The sequence below is a fragment of the Gouania willdenowi genome, chromosome 7 (assembly GCF_900634775.1).
Source record: "Gouania willdenowi chromosome 7, fGouWil2.1, whole genome shotgun sequence".
In the NCBI taxonomy this organism is placed as follows: domain Eukaryota; kingdom Metazoa; phylum Chordata; class Actinopteri; order Blenniiformes; family Gobiesocidae; genus Gouania; species Gouania willdenowi.
Window position 1 is genome coordinate 7,453,930 of NC_041050.1, and position 21,922 is coordinate 7,475,851.

Below are 21,922 nucleotides of genomic sequence, written 5' to 3' on the forward strand. Positions count from 1 at the left end.
TCAAAAAGGAAACATGTGCACCAAACACTATTATATAATGTCAGATGTTCTGTGCACTAAAAGCAGTGTGACCTATTTAGTTGTGAGTAAAATAATTCCCTAGTTATGAATGAAATGAGCCTTAGTAATCCATGCTATTTCTATACTCTTTCCATCTGTATTCAAATGAAATACTGGCCAACAAAAAAAAGATTGCAAATAACAAGGGTGCACACTAATATGTTAACACCAATCTGCTTGTTTTGGTGCAGACATTTTTGACAAACTTATTTTGCAGAACTATAATGAAGCTAATACAGATAATCCTAGTAACTTGAGTTTATACTGTTTACTATTAGTATGATTAGGATGATGACCATTTCCACTGTATACTTTTCCCAAGATGCATTTCAAATCTACAACAACAAAAACCTGAAGCACACCGAGGCTAAATATCTCTGTTAATTCTCCAGCTTTGAAAGTTCTGAAAACATTTTAGGTGAGAAAGTGACCAAGTAGATTACCAACATGTGTTGATTTGACCCATATAACTTGCTGTAACACATTTCAAAGATTTTCAGAGATTGTGCTCCTGACAAAACCTCCGGTTAACTTCAAAACAAGAGTCCTATTTACCCAAGTGTGAAAAAACTGATGGAAGACCAGAAGAGATACTTTTGTTTTGAAAAGGGGTTGTACAAAGTTTAGCTTGAAGCTGTTGTTGCATACTGAGTTTACCTCCGTAATGAGATTATAACCCGAACCCTATCCTATCCCTAACATAACCCAATAAACAAAAAAAAAACAAAAAAACACATCCGTTCACTTTGAAAACAAAAATAAACAAAAAAATTATATTTTTTTTAAGCAAAAATTCATTTTCTGGTAGTGCATGCGCATGCGCTTATACAATCTCAGTACAATGCGCACTTAGCACATGGCAGTCCAAGGACCATTTATGTTTCGCTCGCAATCAGTGTTTGGAATAATAGCGTTTAAAATAATGGCGTTAGGTAACAGCGTTTATTTTTCAGTAACTGGGTAATCTAACTAATTACGTGGCGAGCGTGGAGCAGTCCGATGAAAAGTTGGCATGTTTAAGTTGGCGATACAAACACTAATTTAAAATAATTGTGGTCAAAGGCAAGATCGTACATGTGAAGTGTACATTATATCCAGACTTTGACAACATCCGTTGTAAGCAACTCAAATTTAATGAAGCACCTCACAACGACACACGCATCTTAAAAATCTGAATTCTTTGACAAATAGCAACTTTTTTTTTTTTAACAGTAACGCAAATAGTTAATTTTCTTGGTAATGAGTTACTTTTATTATGAGTAAATCAGTTACTAACTCAGTTTCTTTTTGGATCAAGTAGTGAGTATACTATAACTAATTACTTTTCAAAGTAACGTTCCGAACACTGCTCGCAATGCATCATGGGGAGGTTGAGTATGACTAGTGTGCCCACTGTGTACACTTAAAAAAATATCCCGATTTAGTATAAATTTGGGTATTTCTTGCATACACAATCTTTGCGTACTATCTAATATGAACACACTACATACTAATTAGGATGTCAGACTTTGAGTAGTTTGTTAGTATGAAATTTCAAACACAGCCTATTTCACATCCGACCAAAAATGGCCGCTCCGCATTAGTTCTTCGTTGTTCAGAAAACTTCTAATAAGGTGTTTTTTGAATAAATGTGGACATATTTTGTTTATTGTAATACATAAAATACAAGGTATGACTAGTACAGATACCCTTTATATCTACTAAAGTTATTATTGTCTTCTTGATATAAATCAAGGCAGTTTCATCTGAACACACTCCCTGTGTGTTGCACTTGTAAGACCATAGTCAAACCTTGCTTGGGTTTTTAATCACCATACTTCAGCTGGAGCAGATTTATCACTTACTTGTTGTACTCCGGTGAACTTTTTCTGATGAATTATCTGGCACGCGTTTTTACTGTGCCTATAAATGATGTACTGCATTTTTAATCAAACCACTTTTTTCCTCATCAAAATGCCATCTGACAAAATAAAATCAGGCCTCCACCAGCATGCGAAGAATTGTGTGTTCGATTTATTCTAAACGTAAATTATTTCAGAGAAAGACGTGACAAGATGTCTTTAAAACTTTACGACCACGGAGCTTGAAGCGGGAAGTTTATGTCCTGCAATTTTCAGAAAGAACGGAGAAACCAGTGACCAAAAAAAATTTTTTTTTTTCGATGTTTATCTATTTCGGTATATCCATTTTCTTTTTTTTTAATTCAGCCTAAGGGACATTTTCGTTGAGTAAGCTGATGGAATAGAAGGAAAAAAAATGCCTCTATGTGCTTTGTGTGTTTTTGAGTGATGGCTAGAAGTGACTAGGGTAAGATTATGAAAAGACCTTCCTTTGCATTAGTGAAAATAACAGAGTAATAAAAGTTAAGCAGTGAATGACTTTTCCAATTATTACAGTGTGAAAGGCGGCTGGTCTTTAATCGTGCAAGCTTATGGCAAATTAGAGGTGCTATTCTTCCTGGAGGCAACAATGGAAAGACTCGCCCTCTCTTCTCTCTCTTCCTGGTTTAGAGAATAAAAATAAGGCAGCTATTATAGTGGCAGACAAAGACTAGCAGCACCCTTTAGCGGGGTGAGCACGTGAAGGCTGCCATCTTACTATTACCTACTCTCACGCCACCGGTCACTCTCTTTCATTAGGAGATTAAATTGTGAAACTGGGAGAGTGATGGTCACATGAATGACTTTTCCAGTCGTTCCCTAAAGCTTTGACAAGGACGATATCAAGGACCCGCCTTTTTTTTATTAATTAATTTTTTTGCTCCCCAGGACACCCAATCTGGGTAATTAGAATTAACCCTCCTATTATCCTCAAATATTACATTTTACCCTTGGGGTAAATCTGACCTAGGAATATTTGCCTCCAGGAAATTATTTTCAGAAAATTGTTGACCAAGTTTTTGGTGACTTTGTTTATTTGTTAAATACTTAAAATACCTCTTGATAATGAAACCTTGTTCTCTAGCGCCACCATCAGGCCAAACTTTTAAATTAGAATTAATTTATCTTGAATAGTTTTCATCCAAATCTTCTCAAATTTATCCACAACAAAATGACCACAAGAGTATGAACCCTATTGGTTCTTGGTTATGATTTTCCTGCAGCGCCACCATCAGGATCAGGTCAAACGTTCAATTTTAGAGTTAGTGTATCCGAAAAATCTTTAATCCAAATATTTTCTAATGTGCACAATCATGACTATCACAGAATTAACCATATTGATTGATGTCGGTGACCCCACCTTTTCCACTCATAATCATCACTTATTTTCATCTCCTTTTTTGTAACATATTTGGGGTTATTCATTATAAAGTCCTCTGTCTCAGACACATCCTCCTCTATGTCACTTTTAATGTGAGAGAGCTGTTCCAAACCCCCCTAGGTCATGTATCAAGTCAGAAGTATCAACTCTGCACCTGCAGGTGTGGGGATGTAAGGTCACACATGGGCCAACACAAAGAGCCAACTAAATCAGCCTGGGTCAAAATGACCCCAGATGAACACCAATGTGTGTAATATGCATTAAGCACATGGAAAAAAATATTATCATGATCATTTTATGCTTAATCGATTGTAAGCATCGAATTAGAAAAAGTCATGAAATATGGAGCAAGAAATGAAAATAAAAGTAAACTATTATTGTTTGTGTTAAACATTGAATGGGGTCAAATTGACCCCGATGATAATAGAAGGGATAAGAGTGTTGGAGGCATGTTGTAGAGATAGGAATCCATCCTGCAGAAGTCAAGTAAAACAGCTCGGGGTCAAATTGACCCCAGATGAACACCAATGTGTGTAATATAAATTCAGCACATTGAAAAAATATTATCATGATAATTTTGTGCTTAATCAGCTGTACCCATCAAAGTAGGAAAAGTCATGAAATATGAAGCAAAAAAAAATAAAAGTCAACAATTGTTTTTTTATGTTTAACAATGAATGGGGTCAAACTGACCTTAAGGAAAATTGGAGGGAATCCATCCTGCAGAAGTCTAGTCACAGTGACATTATTGTATATACGCATTACCAGTGTTCACAGCTGAGCTTTTCAGAAAATAAAAGAATTCAACAATGCACTACTGCTCGTACAGACACAAAGGTTTGGGAAATATCATGTGATAAACAGATGTCTGAAGAAGGACAGGCTGTGAGTAGAAAAGGTGGAAGAGTAAAGGTTTAGGTAAAGGCACCAACAGTGTGCATGCTTCATGTTGACTGGAAGCCTGACAAAACTGCCCGTTTCCTGCCAGAATCGGCCCAGCCAAGCACGGGCATCAACTGGAGAGGGCCTGGACCCTGCCATGCTGCTGCTGGGTGTTTTGAAAAGTTGCACAATCACAGGTGCACACACACACACAAACGCATGCACGTGCATGAAAATACACACGCGCACAGCTGGCCAAACAGCAGCCGCTAAGTGTGTGTCAGAATGTTTTCCAGGGTGTTCTGGGCCCCGAAAACCAAGCAAGGGATTGTGCTTGGCAAACTGAACCTCAGCAGGAGTCCAGCTGTCAGGTTGACAAATGAACCTTCAAAGAATGAGTGTGTGTGTGTGTGTGTGTGTGTGTGTCTATGTATTTGTTTGCACCAGTGTTAATACTGAAATGTAGTCATCAAGTCTATTTCAGTCATAGTCTAGTTTTTAGTCAACTAAATCCGGATGTTGATTCTAGCAGAAGTCTGACCTCTAGTAGGAGCTCTGACCCCAGGTCGTGTTCCAAGTCACTTTTTCCAAGTAGGATGTCGGAAAATCCAGAATTCCGAGTTACAAAGAGTTCCAGTGTTAATTATGAGATCAAATTTAGACTTAGTTATAGTCAATGACTTTCAACTAAAATGCAACTTAGCTTTTGTCAAAATGTAGTCATCAGGAATATTTCACTACATGTATATCTTAAGCAACTAAATGAAATATAAAGCATTCAAATTAATCCATTTCTATCAAGATTCAATGACCATTGATCAACCTAATACGGTATGGTATTAATGTTTGACAGATTTGATGTGATCAATACGTAAGACCACATGATCACATGACTTTTAATTGGATTTTCATGTGACAAAATCATATTTGAGTTTTTATACATTTTGTAGGGCCGGGACTTAAACGCGTTAATCCTGATTAATTAATTATGGAAAAATAATGTAGTAAAAAATATATATAAAGCAGTTAATCGCTTTTTTTGCACTAATAATAGAAAGTTTACAAAAATCTTGAAAAGCATTAATGTAGCTTACTTAACATGAAGTTTGTGCTTTGTGAACAATGCGATCAAAATATTCTTTATTCATATTACACATTAGATTAGCACTCAGTGACGAAAAATAACAATTTTGTTGTTTTCGCTCATTCATTGTTTTCATTGATTCACAAAAATCTATTTAAATTGGAAAATAACTTTGCTTCTCTTGTCAAATATTGTCATGCAATTATTTTAGATTAATCAAGATTAATTAATTACAAATTTGATTTTTTTTTTTTTAATCGAGTCCCACCTCTGATATTTCGTTCACGTGTATTTTTGTTAGTTTTTAGTCAACAATATTAACACTGGTTTGTACACGTTAGTCAGTCTATCTATGCGTGTGTGGTGTGAGCGACTGTATTGCGTGAACAACATAAAAACAGCTAATGTACTCAAGGTTTTTTGGTGTTTTGGCTGCCGCTGATTTCCAACTCCTCGATCGACACATTTCAGAAAAATAAGATCAAAGTCCGTGAGGATCAAACTCTAATGAATACCAAAATGGAAAAGCGCTAACCACCCAAAGCACTTGGCTTGAAGATGCAGAGCCAGTTATAAAAACTGAACTTTTTTACGTAGCAATGAATACAAATCACCATGCACACACGAATAGGAGTTTGGCATGACCTTATTGCGGTTTTATGAATACCAAGGGATGTTAAATCTTTTATGGAGCCAGAGGAGTAAATGCTCTTTTCTCCCGGAAATAAAGAGCAAATAAAAGTGTTTAAAGCACCATTAGGGAGCACATCCCAGAAATGCTCATAAGTGAGAAGCAATGAGCAACCTGAACACTTTCCGTCTCCTGATAAACTGTTTATCTTTAGGGCTGTTTCATCTCGAAATGCTGTAAAACGTTTTATTGCCCAATGAGAAATTTTATTACAAACATACACAGTGGTGATGCATGCCTGCTTGAAACAGATATTGTGTCTGTCTATGTTCTCTATGGTTTCTGGGGAGGAAAGCATAAAACTGGAAAAGCAAACCTTTAGGCTGGGTTGAGATGAATTTGCTAATCATTTTTATTTTCAAGTAATTTTAAGCTAATTAACTACATATGAGTGTTTTTCCATCCCCGTGAACTGGGCTGACTGGGTACTTGTGGTTACTTTCTTAAAATAATTTAAGAACTTAACAGAATCAGAATCTGTTGTAGAAGCAAAAGTTAAACTTTTTTGAAAAATGTCATTCAACAGTTTGATAAACATACCACTTGTTTTTGATATTTGTACATGAATTACAGTTATTTACCATTTACTTGATCTCGCAAGTTTAAAAAACAAGCAATAAATTGCATTTCATACCATATTGTACCACTATTGTGTCACAACATATAGCATGGTACATCGTATTGTGACATGCAAATCATGAATCGTATCGCATTGTCAGATTCATGGCAATGCACACCCCCAGGGAGAAGCCTGTTGCATCCATTGCTAACGTTTTGGTGGCATTTCAGAATTTATTTCTGTGTTTGTGATCTGTATAACTTTAAATCATGTGTAAAATTATTACAAACTGTTATCTTGAATATATAAGTACAGTATATTCATTATTTTCAGGCAGTGGAGGTGAACTTTTGTGTAGCAGATGAAAATCACATGACTGAAACTATGAGCTATCACACTGAAACTGGCAGAGACAATAGAGGAGTGGGTACATCCTTCACCTGCCTAAAGACTTGTGGCCAGATGTGGCCTTTATTGAACTATTTCAGCTGAAAAAGCCATGCATTTGACAAGGAAACAAAGCCAAGTGACTTAACTATGCATGAAAATCTATTAACTGACCTGCATGTAGAAAAAAAATTGCAGCAGGTGCCCTGGGCTGCCACAAAATGACAAACATTAGGCTGTAGCAGAATATTCAATGAATAGCTAAAGAGTAGTAAAAACATGGAGTATATGTGAGAAACAGTCAATAAGGGGTGTCAAAGTCATTCTAACTCAGGGTTACAGACATCACAATTTGATGTCAGGTGAAGTAAAAAAAAAAATCTTAAAATAAATAGAACACTAAATGTATGCATTATTAAGATGACATTAAATAAACTGTCATTATAACTCACAACCTTTTCCTAAATGTCCTAAATCTAAGAACTTAGATGTATATATAAGAAAATATTATCACATCAGAATATCAAATTACTAACTATCTTAAACGGTTTGTAAGAAAAGCTGTTCCCTCTGAAGATACCTCGAACAAAGTAAAAAAAAAAAAGGCACAAGAACAATAACTCTGGAAAAAATAATTGTGCACTTCTCATTTTCTAAGTCCATCAAGGTATTGGTACCCGAAAGCCACACACTAAATGTGGCTATTGTATCTTGCTTGTACCCCTTTAAGATACCACGAACAGAGTAAAAAAAAGAACAAGGGCAATAACTCCAGAAAAAATAATTGCACGCTTCTCATTTTCGAACTCCATCAAGGCATTGATACCCTGAAGCCACACAAAGAATTTGGTTGTCCTATCTTAAACAGTTTCTGAGAAAAGCTGTCCCATTTGAAGATACCTCGAACAGAGTTAAAAAAAAAAAAATGCACAAGGGCAATAACTCTGGAAAAAATATTTGTGCACTTCTCGTTTTCGAACTCCATCAAGGTATTGATACCCTGAAGCCACACACCAAATTTGGTTTCCTTGATGTGTGGAGATACAGCAGATACTGAATCATGCACCACCTTTAGGGAGGTGTCTGATTGTCTCTTCTGCTTAAAGTAGTAGCTGTTCGAGCCCGATATGTAACAATGACACAAAATGTAATATCTAGTCTAGATGCTGAGCCCGAAATATAAAAAAACAAAAAAAAAAAACAAAACAAAAACATTTTGCCATGGATATTACATTATACACAGACATATATATATATATATATATATATACAGTATATATCTATATATATTTACGTTTTGGACTCACCATCTTGTTACACTATTGACCAGTTGTAACATTTTGGGTTTTATTACAATTTTCTTTCTTACATTTTGGGTTTATATATATATATATATATAATCAGGTTGTTGTTACATATAGACCTCTAACATGTAGCTGTTGAAGTTATTCTTGATTTGCATGAAAAGTGAGTTTGAGCCTGAAGCTATTGAATTGATGTGGACTATTCTTCTGTTTATGTAATTTATTTTTACTATTTAATAGAAAATAAACTATTAACCTTTGAATTGTTGAAAGCATTGTTTCGCCTACAGCATTTTTAACAAGTGATTAAAACCTTTTGCACTTACGGTACTGCATGATTTTCTCTTACATTCTTAAATAACTATCAACTTCTCTAATAATCTCCCCTGTGCCAGCGCCTCCATATTACCCCATGTCAATTTCAAGTCCAGATTAAATGAATTACTGGTCTCTATCTTTAAGTGAAACCCTTTTTAGTACTTCATTTTACTATAAACTGTATTTTGTTCTCATGTCTTGAGAAAGAGAGAGAGATTGTTGGCTGCCCTTCATGCTGATCCGCATGGTGGTCTAACCAACCTCCAGGGGAACCGAGGCTGTTTGTTAAGCTGTTATTTATCTCCTTCATAAAGTCCTCCTCATCTCCTATTAAAGAGCCCAGATCTGTTGCCCTTGACTTAAACATAACTCTTGTGTCTTTTGGTGAGATGATTTACTGTTTAATTTAACACCAACTGAACCCAGGAGGGAGCCCGCCTGGTGCAGCCTCATGTCGTATCAAAGAGAAATGTGTGTGGGGGGGTGTGAACATGTGTGTGAGTGCGTGTGGGTTTTCTTACTGTGAATCAATGAGTGGGTGGCTTTTTGTTTGTTTTTTTCATCGTAAGCATTCAGTGGAAGCCGCTTGTGAGTTTGGTTTTTATGCTATAAGGTTATTGCTGGAATTCTTTTTATTTCTTTTTTCTTCAAAACAAAAAAAAAAAAAAAAAAAACAAAAGTGTGCCCAACAAACAGGTTTAAAGGGAATTTGTGCTCCTAATTTCAAAATAATGGGATATTATGGAGTGAAAATTACATTTTTAGTCCCATTTCCCCGAGCTCAGGAGGAAACAAAAGTGAGACGCACGAAAAATGAAGTAACAATCTATTTTGTGACTGAACCACCATGGTGATAGCAAATAACTCCACATCCTGGGAGTATTACATTTAGTTATATTAATCTTACAAAATTCACAGGAAAAGAAAGAAATGTTACTCGTAAGAGACAAACAACAACAGCTCATCCTTTGAATAGAAAGAAGATTTTTCCCATCGATCCTGTAAGTATTATCTTCCTATTTTATGTTTTTCTTTAACCACCTCATTTGTATGAAATAATAATGCACCCATGGGTGCTGCTCATCCCATCTTCTTGAATACTCAAGTCCTACAGTATTCCAAAGATGGCTTTTATAGCTGAATGTTTCATTGATGATCAAGCCTGTCAGAAAAAAAAAAAATTAAAAATACAGACAAGCATGTTCTTTCTACATAAAGACCCCATTAGCAGGAGAAATGCTATGAAGGGCTCTGAATTCTTCACCACAAGCCTGAGCTGCTTACCACAAAAAAGAAAAAAAAAAAAAAAAAAAAAAAAAACAAGTCTGAATATTAATTTTTAGACAGTTGTAAATGCTTAACAGTTTGTTGTAAATGTAAAAAAGGACACATAGAAAGCATATTGTTGATAGAAAAGACATTTATAACCTGTATGACTATGTAATCCATGTCTTGAAGTTTAAAGATGAAAGATTTCAGTAGCGCAGAGAGATTTATTTTGGAGGAAAGGATAATAAAACAAAATGTTACACAGGTAAAAAAAAAAAAGTCAAATACATACTGTTAACTGCACCAAAGGGACTAAGTCTTCCTCACTCTTTTTCCACTAAATATCACTCAGAATATGCAATACAATTTTCCCCCCTCCTGAACAGTAGCTGTGTTTCCCTTACCCTTGGAAATAACAAATATCGCTAAAAAGTTTTCACAGTTTCATGAGGAGGAATTTCAGACATTTCCATATTGAAATGTATCGCCAAAGCACCATGGAATTTTTTTTTCCGTAAAGAACGTGACATACCTGGTCACATGACCACTTCTCATGAGATTTCAGTTGTGAAGCTCCTGCCCAAAACAACCTGCATGGAAAACGTGTTCAAAGCGCAATTATACTTTGTCGACATTGAGAAATATTGCTTTTATTTTGCAAAAATCTGTAATGGAAACACAGCTAATAAAGGCAAATACAGGAAAAAATGATCCTTTAGGATTAATGAGGCTCAAAAAACGGGTCAGGGCTGACAATCATAACATGTGTGTTGGGAAAGACAACGGATTACGATCAAGAAGCTGACCATAATATAACTTTTTTTTTTTTTGGATTATACTGAGTAGGGTCTCCGAATTTTCCAAGTCTCTTTTTCTCAAGTAAGAAGCCGGAAAATCTAGAGTTGCTTGGAACGCAGCATTAGATCACATGGTTAGATCTCATTTTAACACGAGAGATTTCTGGTTTGTAGAAAGATCAGCAGTGGGACAGAGTGTGTGTGTGTGGTGTTCTGTGTTGAGATTAATTAAGTACACACACACACAGTATATTGAGATTCAATATATATCAAGTTTTACAATTTGATGAAATGGAAAATTACAATATGGCTTATATGGATAAATACAGCTTATTTTTCATTTAAATACTCGTTTTAGGAGTCGCTGCTTTCACTTCTTTTCAGAACAGCATTAAAAGCACATTTGGATGGATTTCTGAGTGCGTTCTCCTAACCTAGACCTTCCCCTAAACACCCATACTACAGAACTCACTCACACGTGCTGTTTCATATGGTAGTCCAGTCTGTTTGGGGAAGAATGGTGCAAATTTGTCTACAAACATGAAATTTGGCATACTTGGAGTATTTGACCTGCTGAATTCTCAAAGCGGTTGCGACATTGGACAATTAAAAATGGCCACCTGTGAATATTTAACATGTATGACCAAAAATGTCTTTATTTTACAACATGAAGCCTGACGTTCCAGATCAAGGTATCCTTAATTGATCAACCATATTTCCATTTTGAGAAAAAAATATCGATATTTGAGTTTTGGTCCATATCGCCCAGCAATTAAACCTGTTTTAAGCCTGATTATTTATCTTTCATGTGTGTGGATTGTAACAGAAAAAATGCTTCTTTAGATTTAGAAAAAACCTGATGTCCTGCTTTAGTGACTTTAGTGATGTCACCTAATGTCTTGATGTCGTGTTTACCAAGAAAAGGCATTTAAAGGGGAAACAAAGCAAACTGCGTAAGAAGATCTGCTTACGCATTTCACACCTTGACTTTATATAGCATAACAAAGGCTCCTTATACTTCATCTTACTTCCTTGTATAGGCATTGATGTGGTTTCCTAGAGACGAAGCTCTGAAGTGGAACTTGATGCATAAATAGTCACATCTCTGTGTTTTCAGCAGTCGGTTGTTTCGTCCAAAAGGAGGGTCTGCTTTTCTGGCTTTGTTTTTTGTTTTTTTCTTTGTTCAGGGATGAAGCACAAATGCAGCTAAACAAAAAACCTCAAACAACGAGCAGTGCACGCACAACAGCATCAAAGTGGAACATGCACTTTATTACTCTTCCTTTGTTTGTGTTTGTGCACGACAAGTAATGTCTACCCATGCTTGCAACTGTGTGTGCGCGCGTGTGTGTAGTTGAGCATATGTCTCAGCAGGAGACAAAAATAAATAAATTAAAGATTGGGAGGGGGGCGTAGGGGTGTAGATCATAGCAATGCAGTGCTGCTGTGTTGGCGGGGGAGGGGCATCTGCGAGAAGAGCATGCAAACAGCAGCGATCCAGGAAGTCTATCAGAAATAAACACACACAGACTGGTTGAGTTCAGAGACTTGAACCCAAATGTAAAACGTTTTTCACACTGGGTGCATCCGAATGGTCCCTCCTATTTCCTTTCTGAAATCCTTTTTAAGAAAAGGAGTTAGGAGACTTCCTAAAGGAGTTAGGAAAAGGCCATCATGTTGTTTTGACAATTAGACTAGGCCCGATTCACAAAAAGATTGCTGGAATTAGCAGTTAGCGGTAAATTGGGGTAAAAGCAGGGAACATGTCGGTTTTACATGATGTTGATGTGCTGATTCCAAATATCCATGTTCCCAAGCTGAATCTTAAGTCCTTCATGTAAGTTCTGTTTCCTCCCTCTCTTGTTATTCCACAGTTTGTTAAAACTCAGCTCCAAATGGGCGAGTTGGATTTTTTCCCCAATAATACATCATAAGGTGGAAACTCTTCCTCCTGACAATCCTGGCTCCTCCTACCCTATATAAGAATGTGAGCTCCTCCCTCTCAAACTACCTCACAGGTAAAACAAACACTGCGGTTTAATATAGAATATACATTATACTTTATTGTCATATATTTAAAGCTACATACACAAAATGTGTTTTCTGCATTTAACCCCTCCCTGAGGAGCAGTGGGCTGTGTAGTGCCCAGGGAGCAGAACGGGTTAATATAAGGGACTGATCAACATCCCATAGTGATGGACCAGAGAGATAAGAACCATTGAGCCTATGATTACAAGCCTGCTCCCTTAACCACAAGTGCCTTTATCCACTGTTAATATATTTGAGCTCACAATCAGTTCCATTTTTAGAAGCTGTTATATTGCCTCGTACCACCTTTGACATGACCTGATGAGTTTGTGACCCAATGGGATGCAGTGGTTGGACAAAACAGTGGACTATTGTCTAAAATAGACTTCTGTGGTCAGAAGAGGTGAGGGGGACAAGGAAGCGATGTAGCAGCTCTAGCGAGTGTCTAAAACAGCTGACTGACTCTGCTGCTGACGTGATACACACTATGGAGCAGCATTTGTTGGACTCACAATCACAATAGCCGCTTAAATAGCCATGTGTTTTTTTTGGCTGAAAACAATGACAAGAGTGTGTGAATAGCAAAAGAAAATTGCTATGGTGATCATCCTCTCCAAGAGAGAGGCATGAAGTCTGCGTCAATAGACACGCCCACTCATGCATATGCACGAAGGCCCCAAAACAGCCTTTATAAGTGTCATGAAACTGACTTTTCAGAGGGTGAAAACTACAGAAAACAGGCGAGTTTGGGAAAATAAACCTCAAATACTATGTTGTTGGGGTTCTTAGAACAAATGGAGATGGGTGAAAAATAGCATAATACTGGACCTTTAAGGAAAAGTGGATAGGAAGACTATTTCGGACGCACCCTCAGCTTTCTTTCTCCCCTTTTGCTATTTTAGATTGTTTGCCCTCTTTCTCATTCACAACCACACCATCCCATTTGTGTAGCTCATCATGACATCCTAAGCAATCAGCTCCAGCCCTCATGAAGTGTGTTGTTTCATTCGTTTCCCTTTTTTCTCTCTGATTCGGTCTTGTTTTTGTCTGTCTTTCTGGTGTTTTTGTTGTTGCCATGTCTGTGGGTGAAGCAAAGAAGTCATTAATCACTGGTAAATGTACGTAGAGAAAGCAGACACCTCTGGGGGTTCTCATTCTCCTGGAAAAAGTGCTCTCTCAACAGGATCCGCAGAGAGAGATGTAGAAAATGGAGCGCAGGTGTGCAGTAAGTGCAGTAAACAAAACCAGATGCACAGCAAAACACAATATCCACTCTGAACGTGTGTATTTCTGCACTGCTTATAGAAAAGACTCGAGCTTTACACGACTGAAAGTAAAAATATAACAAAAAAACTGCAGCAAAAGACTTTGACAAGTCAAATAAATGTCATATTAGTCAATGAAAGGCTTCAGACAAGGCTTCACTCGTTTGTTTGGAATATTCTTCCCACTGGAGAGTTTCTCTCTACTGTATTCCTGTCTAGAAAATGTCAAGACAATAAAGTGATGTGAGAGCACTTTAAATATAATCAAGGAAATATTCAACCTTTATACATTTTTTACATTTTCAAAAAATGTCGCTTGTCTTCCTTTTTTTCTTTTTCTTGTGTTAACCACTGTTTGTTACCACCTTCACAAAATTGACAGATCTCCATTTCTATGAGAAAAGACTAAAACATGTTTTACATTCGTCGTGCATCAATTAAGTATTTCACCTTACACTCTTATTTAACAGAAGCCCAGATATGAGGCTACAACATTAAGCATCAGCCTTTAATCAAAAACAAACCTTAAAAAATAAGTACAACTAAGGGCAACTGAAAAACTGGTTTTTAATAGTGTAGAATATCAAGATCAGCAAGTTAGTTTGTTAGTTCTGAAACAGCCTTACTTACAGTCTGAAGTGTTTTTGCCCAATTTGGGAAAAAGTCTGAATCCAAATGAACAATCAGACAATTAGCTGACAGCCAGGAGCGCAGACTATTAGTTTTTCTCTAAAACGCCCTCCCCTGCCTCAAAGATGTGCTCAATGCTGGAATATGGTATGAGATAAAACCTACAAGTGCATTTGTATGTGCAATGACAGAATGTTTCACATGGGATTTCAAAATCGAAACGAAGTCTAAACAAAAAAAGTAACAGAGATGGGGTTGTAGAACATGCTCAAATTTCAAAAACATAAACACTTAATATCAAACTCCAGGATTCCCAATTCATAGCAAAACCATATCGTTTTCTTTTTTCCATGTCTGCATATGTTGTCCAAGGTTAGCATTATGACTATGCATGTTTTATTCTTGCACAAAAGAAAATAAATACAATAAAATAATTATTTTTGCCTAATTGTGACCAAGCGAAAGGTAAACCAGACTTTATTTGGAGGAAAGAGGTGCCGTGTTGCACCAGAGTGAGGTGGGGAATACAAGGGAAAAGGAGTTTGGGAGGTTTTTCCACACAATCTAATTATAGTTCCAGTAAGTTCATTTTGTCTTCTTTTTTAAAATATGTTTAGGTTTTGTTTATTTAGACAATAATTTTCAGGAACATATATTGGAAAACCGAATGTAACTGGCAAAACTACAGTAAATCCCAGTCTAGCGCCTGCGTTTTACTCAAAACCTTCCTTTTGAACCACTCGGCTCGGAACCTTGGAGCTTTTATCAATGGAAATATTCTCATTTCTATCAACTTTTGGGCACAGCAGCATTAGCCATTGCCTCAGTAATCTTACTTGAGGAATATAACTTTAGCTCTCAAAATAACTCAGCGTAGAGTCAAATTATATAAATGAGATCTAGTCAGTTGAGATCAGTGTTTACGTATAGACTGTGGAATTAACTTTCCACGTGTTTCTTGTATTTATACACTCTACACTCTCAATTTTAATAATTCCTACAGATGTGAATATATCCTTTAATATTGTAGGTTTAGGGTGAAAAAGTGTAATGATTTCAAGGATCACAAAGCAAAAAATAACCAACACCGGGCTCGAGCATATCATATATATTAGATTAAATGCGGATGTTTTTAATCATTACAGTTTCACCATTGTTTATACTAAAACTGACAACCTGAATCCCAGTTGGCTCTATTGATTTATCTATTGTTTGCTGACAATAGTCAGAAAGCAGGAAAACAAAAACAAAAAAAGCTAATTTAACTGTCCAAAAACTGAACCATTCATCATTTTAATCCTGGTCTAATTTGTTGTTTCAACATGTTTTTCTTTTGTTTTATTAGGTTTTTTTTTTTTTGCTGACCCTTGTTGTAATGGTAGGTACAAAGATTGAGTGTGGGGGTTGGGTAGTTGGGGGTGCTTTGAGTCTTTATTTACCCAAGCAAACAAAATCAATGGCTCTCTGCCTTAGGAGAAGTGTGTGGATCAATGGGAGGTTTCAGAAAGCCCCTGTGAAAAATCAATGTGCCTTACATGCTGTTGATGGCTGTTTGGCCACAGAAGAAAACGGTCTCCACAAAGAACACCTGTTCACGGTGAAAAAATGACGCAGCTCGCTCATTGTTACAGTCGTTCGGGCTTCAGACCTATATTTGTTTGTCTCTAGAATACCCTGGATACGTTTATGTTTACCGTTTTGGGTTAAACGCTACAGTCAGAATCCTTTATTATCCCTCATTCAGTAGAAGCATACGGACAGACCTTCAGCACTCACACACAACACAGCCTCCTATCTATAATCAATGTCTACATTTACGCTCACAACACTGTGACGTGTGAGGACGATCAGGTGTCGTATTTAACAGAGGTGTAAAGAGTACTGATATATCCTACTCAAGTAGAAGTACTGTTACGTGATTGACATTTTACTGAAGTACAAGAACAAGTAAATTACAAGTTACAAGTTACATTTATTTTGGTTATAAATCTTGCTACAGTTCCCTTGCATACAGTAAACATCTCATGTATAAACTTAAAAAGGAACAGACCAAATTAATTGTAACTTAATTTATTTTCCACAAAGGCATCTGTATAAAATATAATGTTTGATTTCATGGACTACTTTAACTCTCTTGATTGTTATTTTCAGTATTTAAAAAAAAAATATTTTTACTTTTTCTATTATTATTGTTTTAATAACATTATTTGTTCATGTTATCATTCCAAATGCCACCGTTGTCCCTTTACCACATTCATGTAACCCAATGTATTAGACGTCACAGTTACTTGTACTTGAGACTTAATTTGGGTTAATTTATTTCTAATTTATTTATATATATATATAATTATCTTATGTATATGTGTATGCATATGCATATGTGTTTGTATGCATGTATGTACATTATTATTATTGTATTTCCTTTTTCCCTATTGTTGCTATTTACCGTTTATGGTATTTGATTTTTATTACTGTCAGAGACACTGTTCGATTGTTCTTGTTGTTTGACACTCAGTTCAGGCCGTTGGGTTTAATTTTACTCTTAAAAAGGTTTTTGAAAAATGTACAATTATTTTTAAAATAAAAACAACAGCAATGAATCAAAAAAATAAAGAAATAAAAATGTGCAGGCTCTAAGTATAGCTTAATTTATCAACTCAAACTAACCAGCATTCAATGCTGTTTTGGTAATGAATTCCATACTTCTTTTAAAACATACTTAAGTGCATGTAAAATTATTGATTTAGAAATATACTCAAAAAAGTACAAGTACCCATAACAGCAACTCAATTACAGTAACGCGAGTACTTGTAATCCATTACTTTCACCTCTGGTATTAAGCTACAACGATATACAATATAAATCTCAATGTTCAGTCAAAATGTTTTTATGTTTGAGCTTTGGAAACAAATCCGTCTGCTAAAATATAAATAATAAAAATGTGTCAATAACATTTGAGCAGGGAAGTGCAGCTCTGTCAGGACTTCAGCATTTCCCTCCAGCGATGTCAGGCTGCAAAGCACAGAGAACAATGAGTGGGGGGTCTGTGTTCTGACACCTGCCCCATCCTGTTCTCGCTGATCAACGTTACAATGCTGTAGAAGCGTGGAGGTACAGGTGAGGGTTGCTGTCACCCCACCTGTCCAACTGATGCTAGCTTAGTGTGGGCACCAGAAGAGAAAAAAAAAACACAGGAGTATGACAAGAAAAGGCAGCTGCCTGCATGTCACTCAGAGCAGCAGAAAAAAGCCAAAGCATGTAAATCACAGAGTAGCTCAACAATCAGAGGCTGATCAAAAGGCCTTTCACATGATTTACCCACTCACCTCACAATGAATCAACTATCAGGTTATTTTGTTTTGCTTAGTTTCAACACCACACACGGGGCTCTTTTGATCCCTGCCCACCCAGCGTGAGGAAAGCTTTGAGTGAAAACTTCTCAGCCAATCAGCTGCTTGTACATTTGGACTCTTAAAACTGATATCTAGAGTTTCTGAGAAATCTATGTTCATGTATCATTCTTTTGAAATGCGAACGAGTTATTTACTATGGTCTACTACCGGTGGTCATTCATATAAATCAGGGGTGCAACGATACACAAAAGTCACAGTTCGATACGTACCTCGGTTTTGAGGTCACGGATCAGTTCATTTTCAGTACAGTATGGAACAAAATGCAAAACATAAATGTGCTTGTTTTGTAGTAAACCAACAATGTATTTAACATTATACAGAATGTAAAAATAATTAAAAAAAAATACTGTTGTAAAGTGCTGCCTGGTAATAATAATAATATTCTCAAACAAAAAATACATAAAATATTATAGAACTAAGCTCCTCACAGCTGGTTAACAGCTTTTATCCGCTGCTATAAAGACTTTGATGGCAGATGTTACAGCTTTGGTCAGATCTGAATTACTAGGCAGAGGCTGCTTGAACGTCGATGTCAGCTGCATTTGCACTGAGGACGTTTTCTTTCTTGTCGCAGTGATATTCGCACTCGGGGGGTGCCGTTTCAAGTGAGTTACCATGTCCGTCGTGTTCCCGGAAACACACCCGATCTCAGTTGAACAATGTTGGCACACTGCCCTCGTTTTATCCACTGGTCTTTCTTCGTTGCAGTATTTCACCCGGAAGCCAAAGTGTTCCCAAGCAGGTGACTGTAGCGATAGGGGAGGGTCCTCCAGCTCTTGTTTCTCGCCAGCGTTAGCCATGACGTACAAGCTTGTGCATGTAGCTGCAGGCGGAAGTAAACACACGCAACGTCCGTTCTGTTCCGGAAACTCACCCGTGCACAACCCTGTACCCGAACCGAACGCCCTGTACTGAAACAGTTCAATATAAATACATGTATTGTTACACCTGTATGTATGTATGTATATAAGTCCCGCCTTCGTCCATAGACCCCTATACAAATGTAAGAAAGTGCCGAATTCGCCCAGGAAATAGGCTTTGACTTCCTGGAGTGGGCCTCTGTCAATCAAAGTGAATGCGCGTGCACCGTCAGGTATCACTGAGCAGCATAGCGTCATGGAGGAGCGCTCCAAAACTCCAAAGATACCCATTCCACGATTGCCAACGTATTAAGCTTCTACTAAAAAAAAAAAAAGAGAAGTCCGGGTACAAAGCTTGTGGATAAACGTCTTCGTGACCGTGACAGAATTGATTTCGGAGCTGCTTTTCAAAGGGGGAGGGAGGGACTTACTGCTTTTAAAATGATTCCAAACGGACCAGGATTTGGCGAAATTTCTCCTGAACAGGTAATAAACATGTTTTCATCAAAAGTTATGGCACTCTAACAATAAAAGCGTAGTTTTTGTAGTTATGCAACTTTGTTACGTTTTGCAATGTACGTGCACGAACGTAGATTGGTAGATTGGCAGAGGTAGACTATGACTAATATAAAAACAACATGTGAACGAAAATATGATTAAAACAAAAAATAAAAAAATAAAAATTTGTCACATGGGACAAAATCCATTCAGAACTCATGTGATTATGTAGTCTTACACATTATTCTGTGTATTGACAAACATTAATACCAACCCATATCAGGTTAATAAATGCTAATTAATTACTTTTTCAAAATGCTTTACATTTTAGTCGCTTACATCTGTAACGGAAGTCGTTTACCAAAATCTAGACTATGACTGAAATACTCCTGATGACTAAATTTTGACTAAAACTAAGTTGGATTTTAGTCAAAATTATTTGACTAAATCAAAATTTGTTGTCAAAATTAACACTGGAACTCTTTGAAACTTTGAACTCTGGATTTTTCAACATCCTACTTGGAAAAAGTGACTTGGAACGCCACCTGGGCTCGGAGCTCCTCCTAGAAGTGGGACACTAGATTCACTACAATTTCTTAACGCTGTTGTAGAACTCATCGATAGAGGAGAAGTTATTTCCTTTTCATTTTAAATGAATTAATTAAAAAAACTGAATATATGTTTTTGTTTGTTTGTTTTTCCAGTGTCATGTTTTTAACGCCTTACGATGGATTGCCATGTTGCTAAAATATGCTACGTAATGTTGCCTTGCTTTGTTGGACCAACAGTAAATGCTTTTCAGAATAACATATCATCGTTTTAAATCATACAAATGTTACTGCCTTTATTAGAATTTTTCTGAATTTTGAAATGGAAATAAAGGGGACCATCCAGTTTTCTAGGGGCCCACCCACAATAAACATCCTGGCACCGCAACTGTTCAACACAAGGGGGGGAAAAAGATAGACATTTCTCAACAGACAAGCATCTAGAAATGGTTCTCAAAATGGACTAACACACATGCAATTACATCTGAAAAAAATTAAATAAAATAAAAATCACCCTTCCTTCCCCATCTTCCTTGTTTTTTGTTAAAATCTCCACTTCTTAGTGTGGTCTTGCCTGCCCTCCAGTCATCATTAAAAAAGAAAGACGGGAGCATGAGACCCCAACAGAGGCATCAGCGTACATCACTTCATCTTCTCGTCTAAACGCTCAACTAGCAGTTACCCACTGGTCCCTGATGGACCTATTTACTGAACCGAGTGAACACACTGTAACTTCCCAACACTTCTTGATTCTTTTCTTTCTCCCTCTTTCCTTTCTCTGGTTCTGAGCAGCTCATGAAAAACATTGCAGCTGTAGTTTTTACTGCAGGAATGAATGAGCTTAGATGGAAATGACACACTCTGACACATGACAAGACTCCAGATGTTGAAGTACGTCAACTACAAAACAGACGTTTCAAACTTCCCTCGTTCACTTGATGGTTTTGTTTCACTATTTAAAAAAAATTAGAATAAAAATGAAAAAGGATAAAAAAGCTCTCTTCAAGTAGCACTGCATACGAGGTTGGACAAAATGAATCCGTGTACCCTTCGTTCTTTGGTTATTCAGTTTTAAAACTAAATCAAAATAACAAATAAACAGTGTGGTTATTTTGTTTTACTGTTTTAAAAACCAACAGAAATGTAGTTTTTTTTAAAACTTGTTCTGTTTGTGTGATATTTGGATATTACAGAGAACTGAAGGCCGCTGCACCTCATTACCCTCCACAGGTCTGGACCAGGTCTCCTCACACAATAGGACTGTTTAGGATTTATTTCAGCTCTTTTCTGGTCCTGCTCCTGTTTTCATCCAGTCTGTGGATGTTTTAGTTCATAAAAAGCTGCTCAGCTTTTTGAGGGAGGGTAAAAATATCTATTTTGCACATTATAAATACCGCTAACAGCAGCCTTCAACACACACAGAAGTGGATCAGAAACGAGTAGCACCAGTAGATTCATTACACACCTCTGGTCCACATATCATGTCCATGTTTTCCTTGACATCCATTTTTTTTGGTTTTGATTTATTTATGTATTAATGACGTTTCAATTCACCAGTAATGTGACTAATGCGTTGCTTCTTTTTATGTCCGGGACCGGGAACAATAACAGTCAAAATGTCACTTACACTGACGAGCATTTGAGGAAATGGTCCTCTTGAATTTTCGGCCACATTAATGGGAGGGATCACCCAGTCCCTCTTCTGTCTCCGTAGACCTTTGGTGCTGTTCATTCGATGACCAGAAAACGTGATGACAGGAGGCGGAGCTTCAAATGAATCCTTCATCGCTTTCCTTGTAGCATCTGGACTTTTCTCCTCTGTCACCTTTGAAACAACAAAACATACATTTTTTTAGTAAGTTTGCATGTTGTTAATGATCAGAATAACAGTTTGCATGAGTGAAACGTGCCTTAGACAGTGGTTCCCAACCTTTCTTGTCTTGTGTACCCTTGAGCCTTTTTGTCAAACCATGAGTACCCCCTCACTCATACATGTTCATGATTCTCCAAAGTAGAACATAACAGAACTGAATATTCAACACAAGCCTTTTTATTTCATCTTCTTAA

General features: G+C 36.8%; 1 protein-coding gene across 2 annotated transcripts in view; it reads right to left on the reverse strand.

The window, feature by feature from the left end:
- The window catches only part of LOC114466795 (cadherin-4-like), a 393,955-nt gene that overhangs the window by 79,885 nt on the left and 292,148 nt on the right, over nucleotides 1-21,922 (reverse strand). Inside the window, exon 7 of one of the 2 annotated variants that reach the window (XM_028452546.1) lies at nucleotides 21,483-21,635. In XM_028452546.1, the coding sequence (XP_028308347.1) occupies nucleotides 21,483-21,635 (153 nt within the window). Of the gene's footprint in view, nucleotides 1-21,482; nucleotides 21,681-21,922 lie in introns of both variants that reach the window. The other variant, XM_028452545.1, reaches the window with a different exon arrangement.